General features: G+C 40.3%; 1 protein-coding gene across 10 annotated transcripts in view; it reads right to left on the bottom strand.

Moving 5' to 3' along the window:
* Positions 1 to 25,742, bottom strand: part of LOC133659912 (striated muscle preferentially expressed protein kinase-like) — a 92,050-nt gene that overhangs the window by 26,617 nt on the left and 39,691 nt on the right. For all 10 annotated transcript variants that reach the window (XM_062062837.1, XM_062062767.1, XM_062062846.1 and 7 more), the window contains 8 exons: positions 17,276 to 17,505; positions 17,085 to 17,204; positions 16,901 to 17,005; positions 11,144 to 11,350; positions 7,795 to 7,918; positions 7,539 to 7,711; positions 4,843 to 4,955; positions 4,600 to 4,768 (listed from right to left, as the gene is read on the bottom strand). In XM_062062837.1, the coding sequence (XP_061918821.1) occupies positions 4,600 to 4,768; positions 4,843 to 4,955; positions 7,539 to 7,711; positions 7,795 to 7,918; positions 11,144 to 11,350; positions 16,901 to 17,005; positions 17,085 to 17,204; positions 17,276 to 17,505 (1,241 nt within the window). The remainder of the gene's footprint in view (positions 1 to 4,599; positions 4,769 to 4,842; positions 4,956 to 7,538; positions 7,712 to 7,794; positions 7,919 to 11,143; positions 11,351 to 16,900; positions 17,006 to 17,084; positions 17,205 to 17,275; positions 17,506 to 25,742) is intronic.

Raw genomic sequence — 25,742 nt, 5'->3', positions numbered from 1 at the left:
GGGCGCAGTTGGGTGTTCCAACGGGACAATGACCCCAAACACACGTCAAAAGTGGTAAATTAATGGCTAAATCAGGCTACAATTAAGGTTTTAGAATGGCCTTCCCGAAGTCCTGACTTAAACGTGTGGACAATGCTGAAGCAACAAGTCCATGTCAGAAAACCAACACATTTAGCTGAACTGCACCAATTTTGTCAAGAGGAGTGGTCACAAATTCAAGCAGAATCTTGTGGATGGCTACCAAAAGCGCCTTATTGGAGTGAAACTTGCCAAGGGACATGTAACCAAATACTTAAAGGCCTACTGAAAGCCACTACTAGCGACCACGCAGTCTGATAGTTTGTACATCAATGATGAAATCTTAACATTGCAACACATGCCAATACGGCCGGGTTAGATTAGTAAAGTGCAATTTTAAATTTCCCGCAAAATATTCTGCTGAAAACGTCTCGGTATGATGACGTTTGCCCGTGACGTCACGGATTGTAGCGGACATATTGGGACAGCATTGTGGCCAGCTATTAAGTCGTCTGTTTTCATCGCAAAATTCCACAGTATTCTGGACATCTGTGTTGGTGAATCTTTTGCAATTTGTTTAATGAACAATGAAGACAGCAAAGAAGAAAGCTGTAGGTGGGAAGCGGTGTATTAGCGGCAGGCTGCAGCAACACAACCAGGAGGACTTTGAGTGGGATAGCAGACGCGCTACCGTGAGTACGCAGCTTTGGCTTCCAAACATTTATACGCTTGCCCGTACGTGCGTGCCGCTATGTGCATGTCACGTACGTAACTTTGGGGAAATATATGTGCTGTATGAACTTTGCGGAGGTGAACGGTACTTTGGGCTGTGGGATTGAGTGTGTTGTGCGGGTGTTTGAGTTGTATTGGTGGGTTATATGGACGGGAGGGGGGAGGTGTTTGTTATGTAGGATTAATTTGTGGCATATTAAATATAAGCCTGGTTGTGTTGTGGCTAATAGAGTATATATATGTCTTGTGTTTATTTACTGTTTTAGTCATTCCCAGCTGAATATCAGGTCCCACCCGCCTCTCACAGCATCTTCCCTATCTGAATTGCTTCCAACGCCCTCTAATCCTTCACTCTCACTTTCCTCATCCACAAATCTTTCATCCTCGCTCAAATTAATGGGGTAATCGTCGCTTTGTCGGTCCGAATCGCTCTCGCTGCTGGTGGCCATGATTGTAAACAATGTGCAGATGTGAGGTGCTCCACAACCTGTGACGTCACGCTACTTCCGGTACAGGCAAGGCTTTTTTTATCAGCGACCAAAAGTTGCGAACTTTATCGTCGATGTTCTCTACTAAATCCTTTCAGCAAAAATATGGCAACATCGCGAAATGATCAAGTATGACACATAGAATGGACCTGCTATCCCCGTTTAAATAAGAACATTTCATTTCAGTAGGCCTTTAACATTGCCGTATGTATACTTTTGACCCAGCAGATTTGGTCACATGTTCAGTAGACCCATAATAAATTCATAAAAGAACCAAACTTCATAAATGTTTTTTTTGTGACCAACAAGTATGTGCTCCAATCCCTCTATCACAACAAAATAAGAGTTTTAGAAATGATTGGAAACTCAAGACAGCCATGACATGATGTTCTTTACAAGTGTATGTCAACTTTTGACCACGACTGTACATACTCCCGACTTTCGTTGATTACGTAGACACAGTTTAGTGTGTCGGTACCACAGTGTGGTTAGTACAACGGTCAGCCCCCTTTTACCGTCAAAAGAGCCATTGTAGCCCGTTGTGCATGAAAGAAAGATAGTCTGGGGCCACGATACATGACAAAACTTATACACTTTTAAAAGTTGTAAGCTTTTTATTTTATTTTATAATTGAATACAGCAAACAGAAGTTGGGTGTGCATGTGTAACGAATGCTGCCAGCTAATGTGGCTGTTAATATGTGCAGTGTCTTTTAACTTTATTGATAGCGTTGCTGGACTGAATAGTCATTTCGTGGGAATATGTGGTCACAGGCACCGCCTGGTGTATCATTCAAATGTCAACAAACAAAGCTTTCCAATGACTCATAACAGCAGGGGTGTAAAACGTACGGGCCGTGGGCCGGATCAGGCCCGCGAGATGAGTTTGCCAAGTACAAAAATGAGCCGAAATGTTTGAATGAAAGAAACTGCTGTTCTAAATGTGTCCACTAGATGTCGCAATAGCAATTATTTGTATCTTTGTAGATGATGCTACATATGTAAACAAAAAAAAAAACCCACATGAGGTGTCCTGCCACAGTCAGTAATAAATAAACAGAAAACAGTAGTGGTCAAATACAAATAAGGCAACAAGAGAAGTATCCTACACTTCTCTTTTGTAAAGTAAATCTGAACAGCCTATATGGGCATCTACATCAACTATATGATTTGCCAGAGAAGCTGGACAGGACAAAAAAACAAAAACATTTTTATTCTTATTTTTATTTGTGGCGGACGTAATTCTTTCGTGGCGGGCCGCCACAAATAAATGAATGTGTGGGAAACACTGCGGGATGCAAACGGACTATTCCGGACAGGACTTGAAGGTAGGAACCTGATTTAATCTTGACTCTCAAATAGGTACAAACAAAAAGGCGCACAAGGCGAAGACACAACTTAGCGCAGGAAACAAAAGCTAACACTTAGCATAAACTATGGACAGGGCAAAAACTCACTAACTGTGGCATGAACAAACAAAACTTACTTGACAAGGCATGAAGCAAACAATCGCATGACACAAGCCGACTGACAGGCAAAGACAGGCTTAAATACTGGTCTCTTGATTAGAGACATGTGTGTCCCGAACGCAAGAGGCTGGTGAAAATAATAGGTCGCCATGGAAACTAAAACAAAAAAGGGTGCACAAAAACAGGAACTATGGAGTCTTAAACTAACAGAAAATAACAAAAAAAATGATCCAGACCACAGATCATGACAACTATAAACCTAAGTGTAAAAAAACAACAACAACATTATGATTTGTACAAACTACATTTTCAGAATGTACTTGTTCTATTTTTAAACAAAAAAAAACAATCTGAAGTTGTCTTTATTTTGAAGTTATCGTGCTGGGATTTTACCAGTCGGGCCCACTCGGGAATAGATTTTCCTCAATGTGGCCCCGATCTAAAATGAGTTTGACACCCCTGCATTACAGGCTCAAGAACACAAACAGGGTGATAGGGAAATCTGCTTTGCCATGAAAACAATATATAAAAAGGGGCGGCATGGCGTAGTGGGTAGCAGGGCCGGCCCGTGGCGTAGGCCGTATAGGCAAATGCTAAGGGCGCCGTCCATCAGGGGGCGCCACGCCAGTGCCACAAATGTTGGAGGAAAAAAAAAATACAAATAAAAAAAAGTTGTTACTATTATTTCTAAATACATAAAATAATCCCACGTTAATTAAAATGCAAAGTACAGCCTATTTAATAGAAATATTATTTGTTACAACATTACGCCCCCCTCCCCCGGCACGGTGCGCCCCCTCCCTTCCCGTATCATGACTCTTTTTGGACGTCACCACATCAAAAAAAATCAACACAAAATGTCAAAACGGCCAAAACTGTCAGGTGCCCAGGGAAGAAAGAAGAGAAAAGAAGAGGAGAAACGAGAAAAAGACAGAGGTAGCAGGTAGGTAACGTTAGCCTACATGAAATTATTTGTCTGTTACAGAATGTGATAGTAACCTGGCTTTTTAGCATTAAGCTAATGTTACATGATTCGGCAATTGCTAATCAATAAATAGCTAGTTCTGTTTTAACGTCGGGTTAATATTGTGGAGGGGGCTAAATTGTTATGGAAAATAATAATGTAATGTTAGGTAATTACAGTACTCCCTGGTGTACAGTAATTTGTAAGTCATTCTAGTTAATGCAATATTAAAAAGCACAAATAGAGAACTCTGTAGGATCCCCTTTTTTTGTAATATAGTTGTTCAAGTCATACTGGTTTGATATCTTGTTTTGTGCAGTGCCTTATTTATATTGTATTTTTTATTTATTTTATGCAACTTGTTGACACGTTTTATTTTGTGTTTATGTATGTAAAAAATATTGTATTTCATATATTCATTTTTTATTTTTTGTATTCATTTATTTATCCATATTTTTTTTCATCTTGTTAACTATTCTGATTGTTAATTTGCTTTCTTGAAGTTAAAAAAAAAGGTCAAAGACAAAGCTATTCGGTTTCTTGTGAGTATATACACTTCACTGCCGATGTGGGGGGGCGCCACCTAAAATCTTGCCTAGGGCGCCAGATTGGTTAGGGCCGGGCCTGGTGGGTAGAGCGCCCGTGTCAGAAACCTGAGGGTTGCAGGATCGCTCCCCGCCTCTTACCATGCCGTTGTGTCCTTGGGCAGGACACTTCACCCTTGCCCCCGGTGCCGCTCACACCGGTGAATGAATGTTGAATGAATGATAGGTGGTGGTCGGAGGGGCCGTAGGCGCAAATTGGCAGCCACGCTTCCGTCAGTCTACCCCAGGGCAGCTGTGGCTACGAAAGTAGCTTACCACCACCAGGTGTGAATGAATGAATTATTATTATTATTATTAATATGTTATAAGATGATTGGTACAGACCTGTGTGAACTGTCAGTTCAGCCTTGCAGGAGTTGGATCCAGCCATGTTTTTTACAGTGCACGTATAAACACCAGAGTGCCCCGGACGGGCGTTGAGGATCACAAGGGAATATTCTGGGTCATCGTAAACAAAGGTGAAATAGCTGCTCTCGGAGAGAAGCTCATCATCCTTTGAAAAATGAAGAGGAAACACCTGAAATATTCATATGTGACCTAAATGATTCAACCGCTCCAGAGACTAACCTTGTACCACAAAATGTCCGGATCTGGTTTCCCTTCGACCACAACAGCCAGAAGGGACGTTTGCCCAGCCTCCACATCCACGTCCTCCATGATTGTTTCGAACTTCGGCGACACTGTGAAAGAGGTAAAAATGTTTCCGTTTTAATGTCACTTGGGTCTAGAGCGGGGGTTAGCAACCCACGGCTGTAGGGCCACATGGGGCTCTTGAGCGGCGCCCTGGTGGCTCCGTGGAGCTTTTTAGAAAATGTATGGAAATGGGAAAAAAAAATTGGGTGAAAAATATATTTTTTGTTGCAATATGGTTTCTGTAAGAGGACAAACACGACACAAACCTTCCTAATTGTTAAAAAGCCCACAGTTTAATATGTTGTGTTCATGCTTCACTGATGAGAGTATTTGGGGAGCGGCGTTTTGTCCTACTAATTTCAGCGGCCCTTGAACTCACCGTTGTGTGGACTGTAACTCAACAGTTTGTTTACACGTGCAACTTTCTCCGACGCTGCCACAGAAGGACGTGTTTTATGCCACTCCTTCTCTGTCTCAATTTGTCCACCAAACGTTTTATGCTGTGCGTGAATGCACAAAGGTGAGCTTTGTTGATGTTATTGACTTGTTACGGAGTGCTAATCAGGCATATTTGGTCACTGCATGAATGCAAGCTAGTCAATGCTAACATGCTATTTAGGCTAGCTGTATGTACATATTGCATCATTATGCCTCATTTCTAGGTAAACTACCGTTCAAAAGTTTGGGGTCACATTGAAATGTCCTTATTTTTGAAGGAAAAGCACTGTACTTTTCAATGAAGATAACTTTAAACTAGTCTTAACTTTAAAGAAATACACTCTATACATTGCTAATGGGGTAAATGACTATTCTAGCAGCAAATGTCTGGTTTTGAACCCCTTCAAAGATTGGCTTCAAAGCACATTAGGCAGGTGGACTGACCTAATTAAGTCTGTCTTGGTCTCCATTCGGAGCTTTTTTGGCCATCATAGCCTCATGCGGTTGCTTTATCGCCCCTTGGGCTAAGTGTCACTAAAGGGGGTCTAGCAAAGTGGTAACTTTAAGACTTTCGAGAATTGTTGGTTTACTTCCCTGACCATGACGACATTGACGTGGACTCCTTCCATCTATCTCCCATGTAAATAAGCTGTTGTTTTATTGCTAGCTTGCTTAAAGAAAAAAAACAGCACCTACTTTAATGTGGGGCGTGCTTTATAAGTTTTGTACAAGTAATAAAGATCTTATTAGAAGATCTTAAAGGGGGACTTGTTGGAAGCATATCCATATTTAAGTGTTACTTCTTTCTAAACTCCTATAGTCATATAAAGAATAGCTAGTATTCTTCCTTCTTTTGAGTCTCATAGTAAGGTGTTGGCCTTCTAGATTGGAATGTGTCAGAGTAGAGATAACTCGGAGTAGTCTAAACAAAGAGAGTGGGGGCGAGGGACAGACGGAAGATCACGGGACTTCCGGGAGTTTGAGCTAGACCGAGCTAGACCGATCTGGACCGGGCTAGGGAACGCTTGGGTGCTGGGTTGGTCTCAGGTTTGTCCTCTAAGCTTTGAGAATAAACTACAAAATACCAACTATTGCCTGGAGATTGAATATAAACATCAGCGTATTGCCATAAAAAGAATCTGGGAGAGACTAGCAATTTGAATTCCCCATTGGAGGAATGCTGGTCAACGCAACAGTGTATAGAGGCCCATTTCCAGCAACTATCACTCCAGTGTTCTAATGGTACAATGTGTTTGCTCATTGGCTCAGAAGGCTAATTGATGATTAGAAAACCCTTGTGCAATCATGTTCACACATCTGAAAACAGTTTAGCTCGTTACAGAAGCTACAAAACTGACCTTCTTTTGAGCAGATTGAGTTTCTGGAGCATCACATTTGTGGGGTCAATTAAACGCTCAAAATGGCCAGAAAAAGAGAACTTTCTACTGAAACTTGACAGTCTATTCTTGTTCTTAGAAATGAAGGCTATTCCACAAAATTGTTTGGGTGACCCCAAACTTTTGAACGGTAGTGTATATTAGAGCTAATTTAATTTCCTTTACTTACATCCTTTGTGTATTTAGTTAATTTTTCCATGTTTCATGACACAATGTTGGCTGCATTTCTGATCGTTGTTAGTGTGCCATGTTGTTCCAGACCACAGCAAACAAGCCAGCTTGCAAATATTGTAATAAATCCGTTAGAAGAAGACAGCCTGCCATTTCCTTAAATTTGGACACACACTTCTATACCTTTGGCCATTTTAAGACAGTAATTTCCAGGAGTTATCGCACCCTCTGAGAAGTCTTACTAATGTTTTCCAAATTTTGTAAAAATGTGTAGAATAAATATTACATTTCAACATTTCTGTCAACAGAGATTTGCGTTAGCCTGCGACGGAATCATTTTGATAGTAGGCTAATATAGCTAATTAGCCACATACATCATGTTTTGTCTTCATTATAACACTTATACAGTATATGACTTGTAAAGCCATTTTGATAGTAGGCTAATATAGCTAATATAGACACTTACATCATGTGTTGCCTTCATTATAACACTTATATAAGTCTTTAAATTTTTTGCAGCTCCAGACAGATTACTTTTTTGTATTTTTTGTCCAATATGGCTCTTTGAACAATGTGGGTTGCCGACCCCTGGTCTAGAGAAACCAAACCTGCGAGAGGTCCAACCTGCCATGGCGAGCTCAAGCATGCAGAGGTCGCTGCCGAATTGGTTGCTGGCCAACACCACCAGCTGGCCGAGGTCTGAGGCCTTGACCCTCTGGAGTGTGAGGGAGTGTTGATCATCGTCTGGCATGCTCATCTCGCACACCCCTGGTTTGTTGACCAAGGACGTTCCCCTCCTGGTAAACACACAAGCGATATATTTCAGCAACTTCAAACCTAAGAACATAGGAAACCGAGGAAATGAAAAACCAAAATTTACCTTTTCCAAGTTACTGTAGCGTGCACATGGTTCAGGGTGATTGAGATGCTCGCAGGTTGGTTGTCGACCACATACAGAATGTCAGGTTTGTCCACGATGACCGGCGCTTTCTTCAGATAGGGTCCTGCAAGGATGTTTATTGTGTTAATGTCGAGCCACATTGACTTTAATCAACTTCCTTTTGCTTTCCCTGCTATTCGTCTACCTTTTTCAACAGCTTGTCAAAGGAGCGTAATTAACCATCAGATTTAAACTGAAACAAAAAACTAATATACTCGTTTGGGGCACATTTACTATTTACAGTTACTATTTTATCTTGTCCAAAACACATATTAATTCTGCAATCTTATAATTGTATTTCCTGAAAGAAGTAATAGTGTACATGGTAATTGGGATTTCTTATTTATTGTATATATTATATAAAAATATAATATAATATATCGGTATATATTATATATCGTATGTATAATATGTAAATATTACGGTAATACTTTAGTATGGGGAACATATTCACCATTAATTAGTTGCTTATTAAAGTAACAAAGACTTAATTTAGAGTTATTTGAACACTAGGGGAACATATAAGGGTTAGGGTTACTAATAAGCAATAATTCTGAGGTTATTGAGGGATTGATTGATTGATTGAGACTTTTATTAGTAGGTTGCACAGTGAAGTACATATTCCGTACAATTGACCACTAAATGGTAACACCCGAATAAGTTTTTCAACTTGGGGTCCACTTAAATTGATTAATGATACAGATATATACTATCAGATATATACTATCATCATAATACAGTCATCACACAAGATAATCACATTGAATTATTTACATTATTTACAATCGAGGGGAGGAGGGGTAGGTTTGGTTGATTATCATCAGTCATAACAGTTGAGAACAGAGAAATGGATATTGGAACAGTGTAGGTCTGACTTGGTAGGATATGTACAGCAAGTAGTGGACATAGAGAGAGAGAGATCAGAAAGCATAAGAAAAAGTATCTGCATTTGATTGTTTACTTTTGATTATTAGCAATCCGGGGAGGGTGTTAGTTTAGGGTTGTAGCTGCCTGGAGGTGAACTTTTATTGCGGTTTTGAAGGAGGATAGAGATGCCCTTTCTTTTACACCTGTTGGGAGCGCATTCCACATTGATGTGGCATAGAAAGAGAATGAGTTAAGACCTTTGTTAGTTCGGAATCTGGGTTTAACGTGGTTAGTGGAGCTCCCCCTGGTGTTGTGGTTGTGGCGGTCATTTACGTTAAGGAAGTAGTTTGACATGTACTTCGGTATCAGGGAGGTGTAGTGGATTTTATAGACTAGGCTCAGTGCAAGTTGTTTAACTCTGTCCTCCACCTTGAGCCAGCCCACTTTAGAGAAGTGGGTAGGAGTGAGGTGTGATCTGGGGTGGAGGTCTAGAAGTAACCTGACTAGCTTGTTCTGAGATGTTTGGAGTTTAGATTTGAGGGTTTTGGAGGTGCTAGGGTACCAGGAGGTGCATGCGTAATCAAAAAAGGGTTGAACGAGAGTTCCCGCCAGAATCCTCAAGGTGCTTTTGTTGACCAGAGAGGAGATTCTGTAGAGAAATCTCGCTCGTTGGTTAACCTTTCTGATTACCTTGGTTGCCATTTTATCACAGGAAAGGTTAGCCTCTAGAATGGAACCTAGGTAGGTGACCTCATCTTCCCCATTACCCCCATGTGTCTTATAAGCCCACGCCTCCCTTTGTTCTGTGCCAGATTGTCTCGTTTATTTGTGCCCCTCCAGCTTCCTGTCCATGCCTTGCCTCTTCTCATGTTTGAATACCTTGATCCTGAATTCCTTTCGTTGCTATTTTGAGTTTTCTTTTTCTCCTCCTCAGCAGAGTGATTTTGTGTTATTTAGTTTTACAGCCAAAGTGGTGAGTTTTCAGTTTTTTCTTACAGTTTTTTCTTTTCCTCAATTTTTTGAGTGACATTTTTTGTTAAACTTTATTAGATTAGAGAAAGTGTAGAAGTTTCATAGCCATTGTTTTTTACTCCTGTTGGAGAGTTTTGTGTTTATAATAAGTTTCATAGAATATATGGCGTCATGGTTTTTGTGTTTTCCTCCTTTCGGAGTGATTTTCGGTTGTTCCTTTTTTCGGAACCTTTTTCGCCGACTAGTTTAGTTATTGTATATATTGAATTGCCCTGACTCTGAAGGTGAAAGGAAGCTTTCAAAATAAAAGCCTGACGAATGATTCCCTACTCTGCATCTGAGTCCTATCTTTTGACCAAGCCTGACAAATTTAGAGTTATTTGGACACTAGGGGAAGATATAAGGGTTAGGGTTAGGTTAGGGTTACTAATAAGCAATAATTCTGAGGTTATTGAGGGAAGACTCTTAGTTAATGGCTTACTGCTTGTATAATAAGGCCATGCAGAATAAGGCATTACTAAGTACTTAATAATGACTAATTAAGAGCCAATATGTTACTAATTTGCATATTAATAAGCAACTAATTATTGGTGAATATGTGTTCCCCATACTAAAGTGTTACCAATATTACATATATGTCATATTTTATATTGCTACTACGGTACATTTTTCGTCTACTTTATACCTGCATTATCCTTTCCTTCCTTACACTTTCCATCCTTTGTAACTGAGATACTGTGTGGAACAATTTCCCTTGTGGATCAATAAAGTTTGACTAAGTCTATGTCTAAGTTCAATGGAGGCTTCATGAACTAACAATATGTGGAAACATGTTGGGCACATATTTGCTATGATATGTTGCGAAGTATCAACCAGTCATTTCTGTCCTGATTGACCAAAAATTATTCAAAGAGGATTTTAGAAAAATTTGGGTACATAATAATAACAATAATTATCCCAGTCTGTGGAATGCTCTCCCTGACCACCTGAGGGCACCACCGACTGTGGATGCTTTTAAAGAAGGCTTAAAAACCCCTCTTTTAAAAAAAAGCCTTATTATAGATATATGCATACTAGTTCTATCTATTAGGCTGTTCTAGTTTTTATTTAAAAAAAATGTTTAAATTATATTTTTATTTATTTTTATTTTTTTCTAAATACACTGTAGCACTTTGAGGTTGTTTGCTCAATGTAAAGTGCTTTTTAAAAATAAAATGTAGTATTATTATTATTATTATTATAATGATAATAATAATAATAATAATAATAATAATAATACATTTAATTTATAAGCACCTTTCAAGAACCCAAGGACACTTTAAAATATAGAAATAAAAATCATTAAAAGATAATTATAAAATCAACATTTACAAATAAAAACATTAAAAGATAATGATACAACTAAAGGATAAAATCACCATGAAACAAACAAATAGTGGACATTTCATACCTCTGTCCAGCAGCTGGACCAGATCAGTAGATGGTGAGGGCTTGCTAAGTGTCTTGCCAGTAGACGCCAGGACCCTAAAAGCATAGCGGACTCCCTTGGATAGGCAATTGACGGTGTAGCTGGTCTCCCTTAGATTGGACGCCACATTGGACCACTGTATGGAACCCAGAGGTTGCTGCTGGAGCACGTATAGCAAAGAACCGGGGTCTGCCGGAAGCAAGCAAAAGCAAACAAAGCATGAAACCAACAGAATGCGGACTTATACCAAGGCTTAGACATTTATCACATGTGAAACCAACCTAGGAACTCAAGCCATATTTAATGTAACAAACTTAATACGATTCTATATCAGCACATGTAGCGAATGTAATTAACTTACAAACTATGCAGATGATAACATAAAATCCTTGTTGAAGGCAAAAGCTTTAATGACAACCCACAAGGTTATTGCTTGTATTTTGACATGTGACTTCTTGCTTTTCTGTCTTGCCTCTGGTGAGGGCGGTTTTCCGCTCCCTCTACCCCCAGTTTGCTCTCTTTGTTTTTGTCTCGTCTGAACTTTTTTGAAGCCTCTTTCTTTGCGCTGTCCTCAAATCTAAACAACAGACTGAGAGCACCCAGCATGGACGAATAGAACAGACAAGTCATTGTTTTGTCTGCTCGCGGAAAACAAACATCCTAATCTACGATTTGACTCCCTCGAATGGCCTTGACGCTGTGGAAACAGGACCAGGCTGTTCTGAAAAACACCCCCGAGGACCTGGAGTCGAACTTTTGCAGATCGGTCTCAGTCTAAAAAAACATTACATCATCACACCCAAGACAATTGGGCACACACGCACACACACCCCTCCCCCACCCCACGCCTTCACCACCGCCAAACAAACACCAACGTGTTTATGTGTGCATTGCATGGAGGTTTTTTCCCACTCCAGACTAGGCCCCCTTAGGAGCCCAGTCTAGATTGTATTTTTTTACTCATCTTTTTCCCCAGCGTTTTACCTTTTTCCCATCTTTTACGGGGCGCCTTGTGGCGACCCGTCAGCATTCCTGTTCTGTAACCCTGTACACTGTTTGTTTGTCTAATCTTGAACGGGTTTGTGCTGAAAACAAAGTTTCGTTGTACTTGTGCAATGACAATTAAGACCTATCTGATCTATCTATCTGACTTCTTCCTAGAAGTGAAAAACTGTGGTGGTCAACCAAGCCAAGATGGCTGTTGTGCAGCAATCAGTGTGCAAAATATTTGAGTATGCAAGGGGTCTAGATCTTACCGTTAAAAGCAGATAAGAGGAAAAAAGTCTAACTATGAAACCGAATAGATCCCTATACGTTATCAAAAAAAAAGATTTGTCGAGTGATATCAAGGATTATCAGTCGGTAGAGTTCCCAGACATATCAAACTATATGGTTCTCCAGACATCATTATACTCGACAAAACAAATTAAAACTTGGAAAAGCATGGAGGTCTAGAACTTCCTTTTGTGTGGCTTGGTCAAGGAAATTGGTATCAAGACTTTCCTGGATGAATATGCATTGTTTTTCTCGTGTTTCATGATTCTACTTTGCGCCTTGGGACTGGGAGGACACGTCCATGTAAACAAACTAGCACCCGACAACTGCCACCAGTGACTGCATACCCATTTAACAAACTGACAATTACTGTATATTCACCATATTTCATTTTTGTCCTGTTATCATATGTACTCTGACACATTTGTGTACAAAATAAACAAGAGGGGTAGACGTAGAGGTGCCTTCCCTGACAAAGTATCATTGACTGTGACTTTCTGGTTTCCGTTTGTTAAAAAATAAAACACAAACAATATCAAGATAAAACTTCAAACGATTAAAGTATATAAAAATGTGGTTAACACTTTAGTATGGGGAACATATTCATCATTAATTAGTTGCTTATTAACATGAAAATTAGTAACATATTGGCTCTTAATTAGTCATTATTAAGTACTTCTTAATGCCTTATTCTGCATGGCCTTATTATACACCCTAACCCTAACTCTAACCCTAACTCTCTAACCCTATCCCTAACCCCCTAACCCTAACCCTAACCAAATAACTCTAAATTAAGTTTTTGTTACTTAGAATATGTTCCCCATACTAAAGTGTTACCTAAAATATATATCAAACACACCTTTAACAAAGTGATCGCTGCAAACTCGAGCGTTTTTCGACTCGGTCCTTTGTACTGGATTGTGTACCACTTTTGTCATTGTCTTTCGTAAACTCTTGCACTCCTCCGCCCTTCTTGATTACCTCTCGAGGAACTCTGAAGAAACTTTTATCCTTTTTGCGATTTGAACAGTTCATACAGCCGAAGACAACGCAACGTTTTACTACTTATGTATAAAATACTAAACAGTCTAGCTCCATCCTATCTTGCTGATTGTATTGTACCATATGTCCCGGCAAGAAATCTGCGTTCAAAGAACTCCGGCTTATTAGTGATTCCCAGAGCCCCAAAAAAGTCTGCGGGCTATAGAGCGTTTTCTATTCGGGCTCGAGTACTCTGTAATGCCCTCCCGGTAACAGTTAGAGATGCTACCTTAGAAGCATTTAAGTCTCATCTTAAAACTCATTTGTATACTCTAGCCTTTAAATAGACCCCCCTTTTAGACCAGTTGATCTGCCGTCTCTTTGCTGCTCTGCTCTCCTTCGTGGAGAGGGAGGGCACAGATTAGGTGACCACAGATTAGGTGACCCGGGATGGACCACTCATCTGTGCATCAGTTGAGGACGTCTCTGCGCTGCTGAGACGATCTCCGGCTGGCCCCACTATGGACTGGACTCTCACACTATGATCTAGATCAGGGGTGTCCAAAGTGCGGCCCGGGGCCCATTTGCGGCCCACAGCTAATTGTTTACCGGCCCGCCACACATTCTGCAAAAATTGCAAAATTGATAATATTGCAAAAATTTTAAAAAACATTTTAAAAAAGTGGAATGAGGTGAAATCTAAGAAGAAAAAGTTGCAATGTTGACACAAAAGCTGCCATGCAGGCTGTTTTTTTTTCTTTGGTCTTTATTTTTCTTTTTTTTGCCATTACTAAAAAAAAAAAAAAAGACTAAAAATCTATGTTACAATGAATTATTACTTAAAAAATATCACTTTTTAAAATGTTTTATGTGGAAAAAATATTGTATATATTGTGTGGTTGCCATATAAAAACATCAAAGTTTTATTTGACAAAAGAGCATAAAACAAACAAAATAATAGTTCAAACGTAAAATGGACAGATATATCTGAAGTTGATCTCGTAATTTAAGTGTTAAAAGTTAAAAAAAAACTAATAAAAATGTATCACTTTATGAGTGGGGGACCTTTTGGATCCCAAATATATTTGGTAGGATTTTATTTAACTTTTCACTGTGATTACTCAAAAATATTAAAGAATTAAAATCAATGGTGTCCGGCATTATTGATCTTTTAAGGCTCTAATTACTAAATACTGCATATTTCAGTATTACTATAAAAAACAAAGTTGTCTTTGACAGAAAACCTTTTTTTTTTTACTTTATATCAACCTCAAGTTGGGGTCACCAACGCGGTGCCCGCGGGCACCAGGTAGCCCGTAAGGACCAGATGAGTAGCCCGCTGACCTGTTCTAAAAATAGCTCAAATAGCAGCACTTACCAGTGAGCTGCCTCTATTTTTTAAATTGTATTTATTTACTAGCAAGCTGGTCTCGCTTTGCGCGACATTTTTAATTATAAGAGAGACAAAACTCAAATAGAATTTGAAAGTCCAAGAAAATATTTTCAAGACTTGGTCTTCACTTGTTTAAATACATTCATTTAGAAACAGATAACAGATTTGGTGTCCAGTTCAAAGTGTGACATGATTTATTTAAACATTTGAGAGTTGACTTTTGTATTTTACATGAGTTATTATTTGTACAAACATGGTGCAAAGTAATTCATGATTTGTTAAAAAATGTTAGTGGCTAGCTAGTTAAAATGGGATATTGTGATTTCACAAGACTGTCTTAGAAGTGATCATTTGAAAATGTTCAATTTGAAAAATGTGCACTTAGAGAAAATATAAAAATAAAGTGTTGCATATTGATATTTATCTGTTTCTATATATATTTATTGTGAGAAATCATTAAGATGATCAGTGTTTCCACAAAGATAAATATCATTAATTATTAATAATAACATAGAGTTAAAGGTAAATTGAGCAAATTGGCTATTTCTGGCAATTTATTTAAGTGTGTATCAAACTGGTAGCCCTTCGCATTAATCAGTACCCAAGAAGTAGCTCTTGCTTTCAAAAAGGTTGGTGACCCCTGATATAGAGCAAGGGTCACCAACGCGGTGGCACCAGGTAGCCCGTAAGGACCAAATGAGTAGCCCGCTGGCCTGTTCTAAAAATAGCTCAAAATGCCTCTATTTTTTAAATTTTATTTATTTACTAGCAAGCTGGTCTCGCTTTGCTCGACATTTTTAATTCTAAGAGAGACAAAACTCAAATAGAATTTGAAAATCCAAGAAAATTTTTTCAAGACTTGGTCTTCACTTGTTTAAATAAATTCATTAATTTTTTTTTACTTTGCTTCTTATAACTTTCAGAAAGACAATTTTAGAGAAAAAATACAACCTTAAAAATGATTTTAGGGATTTTTAAACACATATACCTATGCAATGCCAGGCTTCCCACTAACTGACAAAGAAACAGATAACAGATTTGGTGTCCAGTTCAAAGTGTGACATGATTTATTTAAAAATTTGAGAGTTGACTTTTGTATTTTACATGAGTTATTTTTTGTACAAACATGGTGCAAAGTAATTCATGATTTGTTCAAAAATGTTAGTGGCTAGCTAGTTAAAATGGGATATTGTGATTTCACAAGACTGTCTTAGAAGTGATCATTTGAAAATGTTCAATTTGAAAAATGTGCACTTAGAGAAAAAAAAAAAAAATATATATATATATATATATATATATTTATATTTATCTGTTTCTATATATATTTATTGTGAGAAATCATTAAGATGATCAGTGTTTCCACAAAGATAAATATCATTAATTATTAATAATAACATAGAGTTAAAGGTAAATTGAGCAAATTGGCTATTTCTGGCAATTTATTTAAGTGTGTATCAAACTGGTAGCTCTTCGCATTAATCAGTACCCAAGAAGTAGCTCTTGCTTTCAAAAAGGTTGGTGACCCCTGATATAGAGGTTTACTGTAAGCGTTAAATAAAATAATAATAATAATAATTTGACTTATTTTTAACAGTTTAATGACTGAGACCCTTTATAGTCCCCGGGAGCCCTAAAGGTTAAAAAAAATAAAAAATCCACATATTTTGTTAAGGTTTGAAAATGAAAAATATCAAAATGGCCGCCGCATGCTTAAATTTTTCCGTGTACGACCCTCAGTGGAAAACCTTTGGACACCCCTGATCTAGATCCACTCGACGCCCATTGCACCTGTCGCCCGGAGGGGGTCCCCACATCTGCGGTCCCCTCCAAGGTTTCTCATTGTAATCCCATTGGGTTGAGTTTTTTATCGCCTTGATGCGGGATCTGAGCCGAGGATGTCGTTGTGGCTTGTGCAGCCCTTTGAGACACTCGTGATTTAGGGCTATATAGATAATCTTTGATTCATTAATCTTTGAAGCATATGGGCATTTTTTGAGAAAGGCTAAATGGCGCCTATCACCCATTGAGAACAGTCGCTCACATATTCACTTAAATCCAAGCAATAAGAGACGGAGGGGATGAAATGCTACCATAAGATGCGTCCAGTCTCTTTGGTCTCTTCCAGCTAAGGGTTATAGTTTTCCCTGTGATGGTTTCTATGACAGGAGGGCCGTCAGGTGGTTCCGGAATGATATCTGTTAACAAAGCACACAAATATATGTTCACATGTTGTGAAGAGAAGAAAACTGTCAATTATAGCGCTCCCGGCCTTACCTGTGACATATAAATGTGCATAACAGGCTGCTTTACCCACTTTGTTCGCGATCACAGCCTTGTAGACGCCGCCATCAGCGTGACGAGCACTCTGAATGAGCAGGCTGTGGACATCCCTGTCTGAAGGAGATACATGCACACTTCTTATTTGCCACACGCCACCAGAAGCACCCCGCCGTGTCTTTGCATACACTGAGTCATTTTGCGCTCCTCGCTGCTTTCAATGCGCTTGCCGCTGTGGTACCAGGCGATGGTTGGGTAAGGCAGGCCTGTCACCTTGCAGCAAAGCACGGTCTCTTTGCCCTCAATGACTTCCATGTCTACCAGAGGTTTGACAAAGTCCGGCATGGTTCGCTTTTCCACTTCACTCTCGATATGTTCCGGCTCCTCTGGGATGGACGGCATCTTCTCCAGTGTGGACCTGCAAGGTAAGAGATAAAGAAATTGCGTTAGACTCTCAATGTTTTCTGTTTTTGTTTGTTTTACCTCTGGGAAAGTCTTTCAGTGACAATGTAATCATTTTCCCCACCCCAGATTTCCAATTGTCTGTCAAATCGTAACTTAAAGGCCTACTGAAAGCCACTACCACCGACCACGCAGTCTGATAGTTTATATATCAATGATGAAATCTTAACATTGCAACACATGCCAAGATTAGTAAAGTGCAATTTTAAATTTCCCGTGAAATATTCTGCTGAAAACGTCTCGGTATGATATGAAGATGGCTTCATCTGGCCAGGATCTTCAGCTCTCACTGGATCGGTTCGCAGCCGAGTGTGAAGCGACTGGGATGAGAATCAGCACCTCCAAGTCCGAGTCCATGGTTCTTGCCCAGAAAAGGGTGGAGTGCCATCTCCGGGTTGCGGAGGAGACCCTGCCCCAAGTGGAGGAGTTCAAGTACCTAGGAGTCTTGTTCACGAGTGAGGGAAAAGTGGATCGTGAGATCGACAGGCGGATCGGTGCGGCGTCTTCAGTAATGCGGTCCGTTGTGGTGAAGAAGGAGCTGAGCCGGAAGGCAAAGCTCTCAATTTACCGGTCGATCTACGGTCATGAGCTTTGGGTCATGACCGAAAGGATAAGATCACGGGTACAGGCGGCCGAAATGGGTTTCCTCCGCCGGGTGGCGGGTCTCTCCCTTAGAGATAGGGTGAGAAGCTCTGCCATCCGGGGGGAGCTCAAAGTAAAGCCACTGCTCCTCCACATCGAGAGGAGCCAGATGAGGTGGTTTGGGCATCTGGTCAGGATGCCACCCGAACGCCTCCCTCGGGAGGTGTTTAGGGCACGTCCAACCGGTAGGAGGCCACGGGGAAGACCCAGGACACGTTGGGAAGACTATGTCTCCCGGCTGGCCTGGGAACGCCTCGGGATCCCCCGGGAGGAGCTGGACGAAGTGGCTGGGGAGAGGAAAATCTGGGCTTCCCTGCTTACGCTGCTGCCCCCGCGACCCGACCTCGGATAAGCGGAAGAAGATGGATGGATGGATGGAAAACGTCTCGGTATGATGACGTTTGCACGTGACGTCACGGATTGTAGCGGACATATTGGGACAGCATTGTGGCCAGCTATTAAGTCGTCTGTTTTCATCGCAAAATTCCACAGTATTCTGGACATCTGTGTTGGTGAATCTTTTGCAATTTGTTTAATGAACAATGGAGACAGCAAAGAAGAAAGCTGTAGGTGGGAAGCGGTGTATTAGCGGCAGGCTGCAGCAACACAACCGGAAGGACTTTGAGTTGGATAGCAGACACGCTACCGTGAGTATGCAGCTTTGGCTTCCAAACATTTGATCGCTTGCCCGTACGTGCATGCCGCTATGTGCATGTCACGTACGTAACTTTGGGGAAATATATGTGCTGTATGAACTTTACGGAGGTGAACGGTACTTTGGGCTGTGGGATTGAGTGTGTTGTGCGGGTGTTTGAGTTGTATTGGTGGGTTATATGGACGGGAGGGGGGAGGTGTTTGTTATGCGGGATTAATTTGTGGCATATTAAATATCAGCCTGGTTGTGTTGTGGCTAATAGAGTATATATATGTCTTGTGTTTATTTACTGTTTTAGTCATTCCCAGCTGAATATCAGGTCCCACCCGCCTCTCACAGCATCTTCCCTATCTGAATCGCTTCCACTGCCCTCTAGTCCTTCACTCTCACTTTCCTCATCCACAAATCTTTCATCCTCGCTCAAATTAATGGGGTAATCGTCGCTTTCTCGGTCCGAATCGCTCTCGCTGCTGTTGGCCATGATTGTAAAACAATGTGCAGATGTGAGGAGCTCCACAACCTGTGACGTCACGCTACTTCCGCTACAGGCAAGGCTTTTTTATCAGCGACCAAAAGTTACGAACTTTACCGTCGATCTTCTCTACTAAATCCTTTCAGCAAAAATATGGCAATATCGCGAAATGATCAAGTATGACACACAGAATGGACCTGCTATCCCCGTTTAAATAAGAACATTTAATTTCAGTAGGCCTTTAAGTAGGCTTCTGTCGTGTTTTGGTAACACAATTTAGTGTTTGTACAAAAACCCAAAACCATTGAACCCTTTGATCGATGAACCGCAATGTTTCGTGACAGAGCTTGGTGAAACGTTACAGTCTTGTGTATATATATCACCAAGTACAAAACCCCAAACCAGTGAAGTTGGCACGTTGTGTAATTGGTAAATAAAAACAGAATACAATGATTTGCAAATCTTTTTTAACTTATATTCAATTGAATAGACTGCAAAGACAAGATATTTAATGTTTAAACTGAGAAACTTGATTTTTGTTTGCAAATAATCATTAACTTAGAATTTAATGGCAGCAACACATTGCAAAAAAGTTGGCACAGGGATATTTTTACCACTGTGTTACATGGCCTTTCCTTTTAACAACACTCAGTAAAGGTTTGGGAACTGAGGAGACACATTTTTGAAGCTTCTCAGGTGGAATTATTTCCCATTCTTGCTTGATGTACAGCTTAAGTTGTTCAACAGTCCGGGGGTCTCCCTTGTGCTATTTTAGGCTTAATATTGTGCCACATTCAGGCTACATTCAGGCCAGTCTAGTACCCGCACTCTTTTACTATGAAGCCACGTTGTTGTAACACGTGGCATGGCATTGTCTTGCTGAAATAAGCAGGGGCGTCCATGGTAACGTTGCTTGGATGGCAACATATGTTGCTCCAAAACCTGTATGTACCTTTCAGCATTAATGGTGCCTTCACAGATGTGTAAGTTACCCATGTCTTGGGCACTAATACACCCACTTGTGCCAGCTTTTTTGAAACATGTTGCAGGCATCAAATTCCAAATGAGCTAATAATATTTGCAAAAAATAACAAAGTTTACCAGTTCGTACGTTAAGTGCCTTGTCTTTGCAGTCCATTCAATTGAATATAAGTTGATAAGGATTTGCAAATCATTGTATTCTGTTTTTATTTACCATTTACACAACGTGCCAACTTTACTGGTTCTGGGGTTTGTACTTGGGGATATATATACACAAGACTGTAACGTTTCACCAAGCTCGGTCACGAAACATTGCGGTTCATCGATCAAAGGGTATTTGCAGGAGGTTTACAGCTTCATTAACAACAATATGTAGTGTTTATGTCTTACTCATACAGTATGTTAATGTTGGAATGGGCATATACATGTAGACACAACCCAAGTCTAATTGTATTGCAGCTCATTGCAATTAGCGTTGTCCAGATACCAATATTTTGGTACCAAAATGATTTCCATACTTTTCGATCATTTTCCAAATAAAGGGGACCACAAAAAATGGCATTATTGGCTTTAATTTAACAAAAAATATTACGGTACATTAAACTTATGTTTCTTATTGCAAGTTTGTCCTTAAATAAAATAGTGAACATACAAGACAACTTGTCTTTTATTAGTAGGTAAACAAACAAAGGCTCCTAATTTAGCTGCTGACATATGCAGTAACATATTGTGTCATTTATCAATCTATTATTTTGTCAACATTATTAAGGACAAGTGGTAGAAAATGAATTATTAATCTACTTGTTCATTTACTGTTAATATCTGCTTACTTTCTCTTTCAACATGTTCTATCTACACTTCTGTTAAAATGTAATAATCACTTATTCTTCTGTTGTTTGATACTTTACATTAGTTTTGGATGATACCACACATTTGGGGATCAATCCGATACCCAGTCGTTACAAGATCATTAATTGGTCATATTCAAAGTCCTCATGTGTCCAGGGACATATTTCCTGAGTTTATAAACATAATATATATATAAAAAAAACCAAAAGTGTCATAAAGTGGGGGTTTTTCGCAGCTTACTGCGAGGATTGTTCTCCCGGGATGCAAACGGACTTTTCCGGACAACGGTAGCAGGTAGGAACATATTTAATAATCAATTAATCCTACACAGCAGAAATGACAAAAAACAAAACAAAAGGAAAGTGTACCGTTCACACGAGAAGCTAAGGCAAAAAACTTAGGACATGAAACATGAAACTATGGACATGAAAACCTCACTAAACTATGGCATGAAACAAATAGCATTAACTATGGAATCGCATGAAATAAGCAAGACTTACTGTGGCAAGAAAAGAGCAGCAAGAACTACGATAACGCATGAAAACAAGCATGAACAGAGCAATGTCGCCAGCCCGACTGACGACAGGCTTAAATAATCATCTCCTGATTAGAGCAGGTGCGTGTCCCGAACACATGAGGCAGGTGAAACTAATGAGTCGCCATGGTGACTAAACAAACAAGGGAGCGCAAACAGGAACTAAAAGAGTCCAAAAAATAACAAAAAATAACAAAAAACGTAATCCAGACCACAGATCATGACAAAAAGAAGATGTTGTGATGCCAAAAAATATCAACGTAATCATAGCAGTATCGACTAGATACGCTCCTGCACTTGGTATCATTACAGTGGATGTTAAGTGTAGATCCACCAATGGCGTTTGTTTACATTTTGACGCCGGTGAGCTACGGTGTGTAGTTAAACATGTTTAGCTATTCCTCGTCCTGCAGGGATGATACTTGTAAGAAACTTACTTCATTTGTTGCCATGGAGATGAGGATTAGCGATTTAGAAGTAGCTACCACCTCTTCCTAAGGGCGTTTCAGTGTTATAACTTCACCTTTATCGTCAGTTTTTAAGCCAAAATGCGTCCGTTCTCCCTTTTCTGTCTACACACTGTGTCCACTTGTAAGTACTCTGTGTGTGTGCGCTGCCGAACATGCTCCTCTGCTCCTAAACCAGCAATGTCACAACGTGACGACGATGGGGGCGCGAGGGGTGGCGGACCGGTACTTTTCAGTACAGTACCGATGACTCATTAGTATCGCGGTACTATACTACTACCGGTATACCATACAACCCTAGTTGCAATGTACCATACCATACCATACCAACTTTATTTATAAAGCCCTTTAAAAACAACCACAGTTGAAGAACAAAGGGCTGTACACCACAAAGAAATAGAGGCAAAGGACAGACTAAAAAATAACATTTAAAACAGATTTAAAATACACATTAAAAAAGCAAATACAAATTAGAGGAAGTTGTGTCTGTGTTTTCTTCCTAGGTGCTGCGGCACAGTGGTTCTTTGAAGGCTCGTAAAATCACAGCAGCATTATCAGTGCAGTGGTTCTTTGAAGGCTCGTAAAATCAAAACCGTAGCACTTATCCAAACTCTTTGAGTATCCGTCAATCAGAAGGGTTCAATCTCTCTCCTGTAGTAGTTTGAAGCCGAAACGACAAACGCGCTCAGAGGAGATAATGTTTGATGTTTGGTGACCGCTTTTTACAAAAAGGTTGTTTTGAAGGGGGGATATCAAACTTCCTGTTGATTTTTGCTGAAGGATGTCAATCTATGAAATGTAGGTCTGAGTGAGACCAACATAGATGTTTCATGTCTCTAAGACGTTCCTATCGGAAGTTACAAGCAGTTTTGTCAGTTTTTTCCTCTGAGGAGCAGTTTTGTCTGTGTTTTATTTGAAAATTGCGCTACAGCGCAATTTTGAGTTTTGGGGTTCGTTTTTTTCATTAGATCGCAATTTCCACCAGTCCTGATGTGTGTGAAAAGTTTGGTGAGTTTTGAAGTATTTTAAGGGGGTGACATTACAGCTCAAAGAGGCAAAAATGAGTGTTTTTAGTACAATTTTGTCTTGAAGGGGGATTTGCCAACTTCCTGTTGGTTTTTGCCCAAGGATGTTAAATTATGAAATGTAGGTCTAAGTGAGACCTACATAGAGGTTTTTGTTTCATGTCTCTACGACCTTCCTAGTGGGAGTTACAGGCAGTTTGTGTTTGTTTTTTCCTAGGGGGCACTAGAGCGCAATTTTGAGTTTTGGGGTTTGGTTTTGTTAGATGGAAATTTTCGCAGGTCCTGATGTGTGTGTCAAATATGGTGAGTTTTGGAGCATGTTAAGTGGGTCAAATTGCAGCTCGAAGAGGCGGCCGGTATAATAATAATAATAACAATAATAAAACCTTACAATAACAATAGGTCCTTTCGTCCCAATGCAAAAGGACTCCCGTTGGGATTCCTTTTACATGGGCCGTGCGGGCCCTAATTAAAGCTGCAAGCAGCGATGGACAGGACCGACTTTGAGGGCTCATAAAATCCAAACCGTAGCAGTAATCAAAACTATTTCATCAACTTTCAATCAGAAGGGTTCAATCTCTCTCCTGTGCTAATTTGAAGCCAACACGACAAACGCGCTCAAAGGAGATAATGTTAAAAAAAAGGTGACTGTTTTTACTCAACTTTTGTTTTGAAGGGGGAATTTCAAAATTCCTGTTGATTTTTGCTGGGGGTTGCCAGTGTACGAAATCTAGTTCTAAGTGAGACCTACATAGAGGTTTTTGTTTCATGTCTCTACGACATTCCTACTCGGAGTTAGAGGCAGTTTTGTCTGTGTTTTCTTCCTAGGGGGCGCTAGAGTGCAATTTGGAGTTTTTTTTTTTTTTTATTAGATCGCAATTTTCGCCAGTCCTGATGTGTGTGTCCAATTTGGTGAGTTTTGAAGCAAGTTAAGGGGGTCAAATCACAGCTCAAAGAGGCGGCGGTAAAATAATAAAACACTAGAAATTCAATAGGGTCCTCTGTCCCAAAGGGACTCGGTCCCTAATTACTGTTGGAAGCATATCCATATTTGACACATTAAGAGTGTTACTAAAACGGCCTTCTTTCATCTCCGTAATATCGCTAAAATTCGTTCCATCTTGTCCACTAGCGACGCTGAGATCATTATTCATGCGTTCGTTACGTCTCGTCTCGATTACTGTAACGTATTATTTTCGGGCCTCCCTATGTCTAGCATTAAAAGATTACAGTTGGTACAAAATGCGGCTGCAAGGCTTTTGACAAAAACAAGAAAGTTTGATCATATTACGCCTATACTGGCTCACTTGCACTGGCTTCCTGTGCACTTAAGATGCGACTTTAAGGTTTTACTACTTACGTATAAAATATTACACGGTTTAGCTCCAGCCTATCTCGCCGATTGTATTGTACCATATGTCCCGACAAGAAATCTGCGTTCAAAGAACTCCGGCTTATTAGTGATTCCCAGAGCCAAAAAAAAGTCTGCGGGCTATAGAGCGTTTTCTATTCGGGCTCCAGTACTCTGGAATGCCCTCCCGGTAACAGTTAGAGATGCTACCTCAGTAGAAGCATTTAAGTCCCATCTTAAAACTCATTTGTATAATCTAGCCTTTAAATAGACCCCCCCTTTTTTAGACCAGTTGATCTGCCGTTTCTTTTCTTCTCTCCTCTTCTCCCCTGTCCCTTGCGAGGGGGAGTTGCATAGGTCCGGTGGCCATGGATGAAGTGCTGGCTGTCCAGAGCCGGGACCCCGGGTGGACCACTAGCCTGTGCATCGGTTGGGGACATCTCTGCGCTGCTGACCCGTCTCCGCTCGGGATGGTTTCCTGTTGGCCCCGCTGTGGACTGGACTCCCGCTGATGTGTTGGATCCACTGTGGACTGGACTTTCACAATGTTATGTCAGACCCACTCGACATCCGTTGCTTTCGGTCTCCCCTAGAGGGGGGGGGTTACCCACATATGCGGTCCTCTCCAAGGTTTCTCATAGTCATTCACCGACGTCCCACTGGGGTGAGTTTTTCCTTGCCCGTATGTGGGCTCTGTACCGAGGATGTCGTTGTGGCTTGTACAGCCCTTTGAGACACTTGTGATTTAGGGCTATATAAATAAACATTGATTGATTGATATTTAAGTGTTACTTCTTTCTAAACTCCTATAGTCATATAAAGAATAGCTAGTATTCTTCCTTCTTTTGAGTCTCATAGTAAGGTGTTGTCCTTCTAGATTGGAATGTGTCAGAGTAGAGATAACTCGGAGTAGTCTAAACAAAGAGAGTGGGGGCGAGGGACAGACGGAAGATCACGGGACTTCCGGGGGGTTTGAGCTAGACCGAGCTAGACCGATCTGGACCGGGATAGGGAACGCTTGGGTGCTGGGTTGGTCTCAGGTTTGTCCTCTAAGCTTTGAGAATAAACTACAAAATACCAACTATTGCCTGGAGATTGAATATAAACATCAGCGTATTGCCATAAAAAGAATCTGGGAGAGACTAGCAATTTGAATTCCCCATTGGAGGAATGCTGGTCAACGCAACATTACCCTAAGAACAATTTGTTAGATAAA

This window comes from Entelurus aequoreus, linkage group LG01 (genome assembly GCF_033978785.1).
Source record: "Entelurus aequoreus isolate RoL-2023_Sb linkage group LG01, RoL_Eaeq_v1.1, whole genome shotgun sequence".
Lineage (NCBI taxonomy): Eukaryota > Metazoa > Chordata > Actinopteri > Syngnathiformes > Syngnathidae > Entelurus > Entelurus aequoreus.
This window is presented reverse-complemented; position numbering and strand designations above follow the sequence as displayed.